Source organism: Penaeus chinensis, chromosome 16 (genome assembly GCF_019202785.1).
Source record: "Penaeus chinensis breed Huanghai No. 1 chromosome 16, ASM1920278v2, whole genome shotgun sequence".
NCBI classification, from domain to species: Eukaryota; Metazoa; Arthropoda; class Malacostraca; order Decapoda; family Penaeidae; genus Penaeus; species Penaeus chinensis.
The window spans coordinates 4,428,133-4,436,898 of NC_061834.1; the positions used below are offsets into that span (position 1 = coordinate 4,428,133).

General features: G+C 35.1%; 1 protein-coding gene across 1 annotated transcript; it reads right to left on the reverse strand.

Annotated features, from left to right (window-relative positions):
• Positions 1 to 7,058: 7,058 nt before the first annotated feature.
• LOC125033631 lies at positions 7,059 to 8,341 on the reverse strand. Its single transcript, XM_047625301.1, has 2 exons — positions 7,807 to 8,341; positions 7,059 to 7,390 (listed from the first exon to the last, which is right to left on the reverse strand). The coding sequence occupies exons 1-2, from the start codon at positions 8,339 to 8,341 to the stop codon at positions 7,059 to 7,061; spliced, it is 867 nt and encodes a 288-aa protein (XP_047481257.1).
• Positions 8,342 to 8,766: the final 425 nt, after the last annotated feature.

An 8,766-nucleotide genomic window follows, 5' to 3' on the forward strand; every position in this document is an offset into this window, starting at 1 on the left:
CTGCCACCCTCTGCCGTACTCTAGACATCCAATGTAGCATATACATACTCTTGAATTTATTAGATTATGCTGATGATTAGCAAGTTGTGGCCACAGGATCTCACTGTTTCTCAAAAGCTAACCTCCAAGGAGTGTAATGTTCTGGGACAAATCTAAGGCCATTTCCTTTCTTAGAGGAGTTAATCCTCCAGATCTATATATCTAGAATGTAAAACTACAATGAGTATCTGAACACACTTGCCTAGTTTTCACAAACTCTGGAACCTCTACAACCCAACTCGCCTACATAATGACGAAAGTTAGCATTTACTAAACAAGGAGGTAGGTATAGAATCTTAAGACCCTTTTATATTCATGCTATCTGCTCTGCAATTGACCATGAGGCAAGTTTTCTTACTTTATTGCCAAGGGAATGCGCAAGACTCAAAACTGTACAAAATATAGCCATGTGGACAATTCCCAGACCTCCCACTTGAACAAGGCTTGTCAGTCTTCGACCAGAAACTTCTCTAATACCATTACGGCTTTGATTACAGCAAATAATGACAAGTTTTAAGGCTAAAACGCTTGCTTCTTCGAGACTGTACCCTTTCAAACACAATATAGAATCACTTCTGCAATTACATCCAGATTTATATGGCAAGAAATCCTAGCACAATGAACCTGCAATGCCAACCACACCATAATTCAAAAGAGCTGTGGTAGTCACAACCCAATACTGACCCACCATGGATTTCCTTTCCTGCTAATATGCACATTTATTTTTTCCTCTTTCATTTATGCCTGAAGACTTTCCAACCACTGCCCTACCCTACACAGAGAGTTATTTGCCATTAGAAAAAAGCTTTGATGGCATGAGACAAGATTACATAGAGACTCATTCACAGCCATATAGTCTCTCCAACCCCATCCGATAGTTGACGCTATTAACCTTATTTCGTCAACTGTTAGTCTTTTGCAGTCACTCAGATCATCAAAAATAAATGACACAACAGTATGGATTCCAAGCCACATCAAGATCTTTTGGAAATTAAGCTGCTGATAAAGGCGTCCAAGATGCTACATTCTTTCAGAGCTCAGTAATCCTCCAAGTTTATCTCAAGTCAAGAAAAGAATCACCAAACACTATACTCTGGATCCACCACAGAATACCAGTTTAGGACCACTCTAAACTCAGCGTGTGCTTCCTGGTATCGAAGTGTCACTAAATATCAACCATCATCAATTCCTTCTTCCATAGAACATGCTGTGACTCTCCATCGACTAAGACTTGAATACAAATGCCATTGGTAAATCACAGAAATATCACCTTAAAACTGTCAGCACTGCAGTTGATCTGTAGATACCCCTTTTGATGACCCCTTTCTCCACTACCTGCTCTTATGTAATATTCTTGGTAACAATCGCCCAGAACTATCTCGAATAAACAACCTATTCTCTCTCTGTACCTGCTGACATACACGTCCTTCATCTCGTCCCATATTCAATAAACTTTGACCATCCTCCCCCGAGATCATCCTTTTCCAACATTTTTTATTTATTCATTTTTTTTTTTCATTTATATATCAATTTAGTTTTTTTCTCTGTTCATGTGTCTGTGGGTTGTGGTATTGAAGTGAGCTGTGATAATGACGTAATTGTGATAATTGTAAACGTGCTAATGAACCATGTTGTGATAATGCATGTTGTGATGCCATTACATACAGGTTGTGATACAGTTTTACCGTACGTATATTGTGATGATTATGTAATCCTATCATACACACTCTTTTGTATATGTTACACCATGTAAAGTATAGATTACTATGTCAAGATTATATTGCTGTGTAGTATATCACCTATATAAAAGAATGAGATTCTTTGTACGATTTGTTGAGTACAATAATTTATGTTGTCCTCGCACGTTTGGCAGCACCCTCTCTCTGGCCGAACCTGACGTTGGGGGGAAAAGGAACATTAAGAATTCCCTATTTTTTGTCATAGATGATCTCCAATGAACCTACTTTATTTTCCATTGATGTTTTCTTCACTCTCAAGTATTGTAGATAAACTGTGGCAAGAAATTCTTATAAAAAAAAACAACAACAAAAGTTCCGAAAGCAGCTCACGGCACCCATGAGCGTTAATCTCTCATTCTATTTTCCGTGCTGCTCACTTTTCCTGTTTTTATTTTATTTAAAAAAAATTAAACTTCTTTTGTTTTTTTCTGGGTTGTGGTTATGGGGGCAAACTATAGCCAGACCAAGGAATGAGATTCTTTTGAATATAACAACGACCTTAGCTGTTGATGTTCATTTTGCAGAGCATGCACATAAATATATAAATGAATATGTCTTCTTTGTCTTTTGTTCTAAATATCTTTTTAAACGGATAATTTAAAGAATTAGCGGAAGGATATATATTTTTTTACTGTGGAAAATATGAACAGCATTATGGAAGCTTAGACATGATTATTTTAGGATTAAGTGTTCGTTATTTGAAAAGTTGTCTTCAAGAAATAATGGACTTTTTAAAAAACATTTCTGAAGGCACAAGTCTTGATGAACTTAAGGTTTATTAAATAGAAGAGGTTTAGCAATATGTTTATGAAACTTGGCCCTGAAAACAACCTCTAACCATAGACAAATAACAATAAAGAGGTTTAGCAATATGTTTATGAAACTTCGCTCTGAAAACAACCTCTAAGCATAGACAGATAATACATCTTAAAGGGAAGACTGCTTGCAACTTAACACACCCACTCGGACAATTCTGCATGGGTGTATCTTCTCTTTTACACACAGATTGACAGTTGCACATACACAGCACTACACTTAGACACCTTCTACTGTCTCGCATGTACAGTTCTGTGATTATATTTCCGTACACTTGCTGGGTCCTATTTTTGTACATCTGGCAACCTCCTCCATAGCGTAGATAATATTTTCTATGAATGAGGCGAAAACCCTAGGTAGTTTGTAAAAAAGAGTGTGATTGGTAGAATGTAAATAACGAATAAATGTATTGGTGTCTATTTTTTTGAAACTACGTAGGCCATTTGATCATTTGTTGTCTTCAAATAAGTGATAAAAAAACATGTAGTGTTATTTATCATTGATTTTGTAGGGGGATATTTTTCAGTTGCGAGTTCCTGGAATTGTTTGTTTATCGAAATGGCAAAACTAATGAGGAGAGGCAGCATTTAAACATAAGTATAGCTACATATTTCTTGAAACTTGAGAACACTTTAAATATCTATGAATGGCAGCTGAATCAGATAAAAATCTGCCAGATCGCAGATACCTTTGCAAATGATTTTCGTAGCTGCGCCATCTAGCAGCAGTTAATCGAACTAATGCAGTTTCTTTTTCGCCTGAACATTATAGTCTTCATCAAGGAACGTTAAATGAACGCAAAACCGCAGTAGGGTTACAGGGAATATGTAGATACCTTCACTGTGTGTGTGTATGTGTGCGTGTGCGTGTGCGTGTATGCGTGTGCGCATGCGTGCGTGCTTGTGTGCGTGTGTGCGTGCATGCGTGTGTGCGTGCTTGTCTCCATCTCCATCTACGACTCTGCCTCTCTCTTTCTCTCTAAGGAAAGCACCAGCGAGGGAGGAGTCTTAATAATATTCAAGAATTTCTGCAGCACTTGCGATCGCGAGCGCATGACCGAGTGGTCAGAGCATCATCAGACTTAAAGATTCGTCGACAAATCCAGAACATCACCTCAGTTGCCCGATTGTAAATCAATTGAATAAATATATATATATATGTCTATGAAATACTATGAATATTCAAGTCTATGTATATCGAGATGTCCGTAAATATATGTGTGTAATATGTAAATTCGAACAGGTAAGGTAACGAAATGAAGCGAAGCAAGAATTGAAGAATAAATAATAAACGAGCGACACAGACCGGAATGCCAAATAGAAAATAAGAAAAAGAAACGCGAGTAGAAGATACATCAAATTTACGATAAAAAAATCGAAACAGGAAAGAGAAAAGAGAGAGAGAGAGAAAAAAAAAAGCGCGCGAAATAAACGGATATTAGAAAGAGCAAAATAGAAAAAAAAGAGAAAAAAAAAAAAAACGAAAGTAGAAAATGCCTGGAAAGTGCGATGAAAATTCGAAATGGAAAATCTGCGAAAAGGGTAAATAAACAAAAGTCGAAGTAATAATAATAATAAAAAAAAATAGATAAAGGAGGAGGGCAGGAGAGGGAGAAGATAAATAATGACGATGATAACAAATGCAATAATAATAATAATAATAATAATAATAATGATAATAATAATAATAATGATAATAATGATAATAATAATAACAATAACAATAATAATAATCTAGCCACTGGCCCCAAACACCCGGTAAATACATAGGGATGGCGTCAGGAAGGGCATCCGGGAAAGGACTGAACAAAACCATGATAATATTAATAATAAAAAAATATATATATAATAAAAAAAAAAATGCATTTGATGTTAACATAACAAATATAACATATATGTAAATATAACAAATATATATGAATATAACGAATATGCAAAATGGAAATAAAGTGCTAGATGATATACAACAAAAGTGAAGAACAAAGAGAGAATACAACTGAGCGATAAAATACGGGAGTCAGGAAGGGGAGAAAATAGGAGAATGATAATAGATACTAAAATGATAAATCAAAATAGAAAGAGTAAAGTTGCAAATTGATAATAATAAAGATGATAATGGTAATGAAGATAGTGATAATGACAATGATAGTAATAATGATAATAATAATAATGATAATAATAATTATGAAGATAACGATAATGATAATGATAATGATGATGATGATGGTGATAATAATAATGATAATAATAATAAATAATAATGATGATAATAATAGTGATACTAATAATGATGATAATAGTGATAATAATAATAATAATAATAATAATAATGATAATAATAGTGATAATAATAATGATAATAATAATAATAATAATAATGATAATAATAATAATAATAATAATAATAATAATAATAGTGATAATAATAATGATATTATGATAACAATAATATAATGATAATAATATTATAATAACCATAATGAGAGAATATTAGCAGTAATCTAATGATAAGAATAACAATATAAACAATAATCATAGTAATAATAAGAATAATGAACACATAATAAAATATGAAGCGTAGAATATAAAAGCTTGGAAATAAAAGTAAATTAAACGAGATAATGTTATCATTATTAATAACTTTATACTTATCATTAATATTATCATCAGCATTATTGTTAATATTTTCATTGTTTGTATTACTGTTATTATCATTATCATTATCATTATTATTGATACAATTATTGTTATTATGATTATGATTATTATTGTTGCTATCATTACAGTTATTACTGTCATCATAATTATAATTATTGCTGTTATCATTATAATCATCATTACTATTATCATCAGTATCATCTCTTTTATAATCATAATTGTCATCATTATTATCAAAATCATTATTATCATTAGTGTTATTATCTTTATCATTATTATTAGTGCCATCATTATCATTATTATTACTATTAGTACTATCATAATCATTAATATTACCATTGTTATCATTATCACAATTATTATTATCATTATTACTATCATTATTATTATTTTATCTTTTCTATTACTACTATAATTATATTTATTTTTACATTATTTTTTATCATTACCAATATCATGATTATGATTAATATCATTGACATTATCATCATTATCATCATAATTATAATTATCATTATCATCATTATTATCATCATAATTATCATTATCATTATTAATTTTGTTATCTTTATCATCATTACTATTACTATTATTGTCATTATTGTTACCATTATTATTATTGTTATCATTGTCATTATTATTATATTATCATTATCATTACTATTTTGATTATTATCATTATAATCATACATTATATTATTTATTATTGTTATGATTATCATTATTACTGTGGCTTTTGCGGTTGTTGTTATTATTATTATTATAACAATAATGCTATTGTATTATTATTATCATTATCATTATCATTATTATTATCATTATTATTATTATCATCAGTATTGCTATTATAATCGTCATAACAATCATCATTATTACTATCTTTGATAATAATAGTATTGTTATTGTTGATATCATTATCATGATAACTATGACTCTCATTACCATTACTTTAATGATTGTTGTCATTATTATTAGTATTGTTATTATTGTTATAATAATTATTATGATAATTACTATTTTTATGATGTTATTGTTACCAATATCATTTGTGTCATTATCATTGTCATTATCATTATAATTAGTGTTACTATTATTATCATTGCTATCATATTTATATCATTATCATTATTATCATTGTTATCATCAATGCTATCATTATTAATACAATTATCACCACTGCTTTTGATATTATAATATTTTGATTTTGATTGAGGTTGGCAGATAGGAACGGGCTCAATAATGACCCCTGATGTAACCCCACTTCTACCTTGAAAGGCTCTGTTATTCCCGCTATGCACCTGACCTTTGTCTCGCTCTCTTTGTACATGTCTTGAACTATACGGATGTACTTCTCTGGGATGTTCTTTTCTCGCATGCACCAGTACAGTTCCTCCCGCGGCACTCTATCGTAGACCTTCTCCAGGTCGATGAACACGCTTTGCAGATCTTTGTGGCCCTCTCTGTACTTCTGCACTTGTCTCAAGGCAAAAATGGCATCTGTGGTGGACTTCCCTTCCATAAATGCAAACTGTTCATCACTGATGTTGACTTGTCTCCTCAGCCTGTGTTCAATTGTGTGGTCATATAATTTCATTGCTGTGACACATGAGTTTGATCCCGCGGGAGTTCCCGCATGCCACCTTTTTTTCTTGTAGATAGGTATGAGGGTGCTCTTCCGCCAAGACTCTGGTATCTCCTCATCTTCGCAGATCTTGTTTAGTGTTGTGCATAGGAATGTTGTTCCTTCTTCTCCCATACACTTCCCGACTTCTATGGGCAAATCGTAGGGGCCAACTGCTTTCCCGTTTTACATCTTCTTGAGCGCTCTCTTCACCTTGTCTTCCGTGATGGCTTCTACCTCTTTCCAGTTCTCAGCTTGCTCCCCATCTTGCACTTCCCTTGGATTTTCTTCGTTCATGAGTCTCATGAAGGATGTCCGCCACCTTTCCAGGATCTCTTCATCTTTCGTCAGCACATATCCTTCCTCACTGTTTATCAGTTTCATCTGATAGATATCCTTCGAGTTCTTATCCTTCTGCTTCGCCATCCTCAATACCTTTTCCATGCCCTCTGCAGTATCCAGGTCTTCATATAGCCGCTCATACGCTCTTGCTTTCGCCACTGCCACTGCTCTCTTTGCTGTTTTGTAATTGGTTCTGTTCTCTTCAGACGGGTCCTCAATTTTTTTTCCTCTATGCTTCCTTCTTTTCTCAAATACGTCTTTATACTTCCTCACCCCACCATCACGTCTCCTTTCTGGTCTTCGCTTTTCCCGATGCTATGGTTTCCCAGTCGCACCTCTCCTCCTGCCTTCTCCTTTCTAGTCTCTCTCTTGCCTGCTCTTTGAAGTCATTCCTACATATTTCTTCCAGGTTCCATCATTTGGTTTTCGGCATTTCTTGGTTATTATGGGCTTTATAAAGCAGCTCTTAGCGTGCAGATGACTGACCGATGCTGGTTTGTGATGCTTTCACCTATAATGACCTTATAGTCTTTGGTGTTTTTGTCGTTTGTGCAGCAGAGGATATAGTCAATTTACGACTCAAAACCCCCACTTTGGTAGGTGATTTTGTGTCTTGGGGCTTTCTTGTAGAATGTGTTCACAATCCACAGGTGTCTTATCGCGAATGCCACAAGCTCTTCGCCACCATAATTTTTGTCACAGTAACAATATCTGCCAACTGTTTCTTCTCTGCCTGTGTTGTCACTGCCAACGTGTCCATTGAAGTCTCCGCCAACCCAGAATTTCTCTTCAGCTGGTACTTTTCTTACCTCCTCGTCCAGCTCCTCCCAAAACTTCTCCTTTTCTTCATCTGTGCAACCTTGCTGTGGGGCGTATGCGCTCATGATATTAACTATGATTTCCCCTATCTCCACCTTTAGCCAGATGATTCGATCTGAAGGTCTCCTGAGTTCGTAGTCCAGGACAAAGCCAACCCAACTCCTTCCGTCCTCTCCGACATAGAACAGTTTGAAGCCATCTCCCAGTTCTCTAGCCTTGCTTCCTTTCCACTTCGTCTCCTGCAGGCACATTGCCTTTACCTTTCGCCTCTCCATCAGGTCCACTAGCTCATGGCCCCTGCCAGTCATCCTCCCTACGTTCAGCGTACCTAACTTCACCTCTGTCATTTCGCCCCCGCTCCTCATCTTCCTCCTCTGAGCTATCTTCTTTAGCCGTATCCGCTTATGATACGGTAGCAGTAGTCCAATTTTCACGTGTGTACGGCGATGTCCTCGCGCGTCGACTCCGGGGTACGCCCTGGCCATGGCACGTAACAATGTATCTGCCTGGTTCATTTATTACGTTTGGAGCACAGTTTTTTACGCCGGATGCCCTTCCTGTCGCAACCCTCCCCATTTATCCGGGCTTGGGACCGGCACCTCGTCCAGCCAGGTGGGACCCCAAGCGACCTCTGCTACTGAGAGAGAGGACATTGGTCGAGCTGTTGACTCCGGGTAAAGCACCATCCGTCTGGTCTTAGTGGCTGGGTTATTATCATCATTATCATAATCAT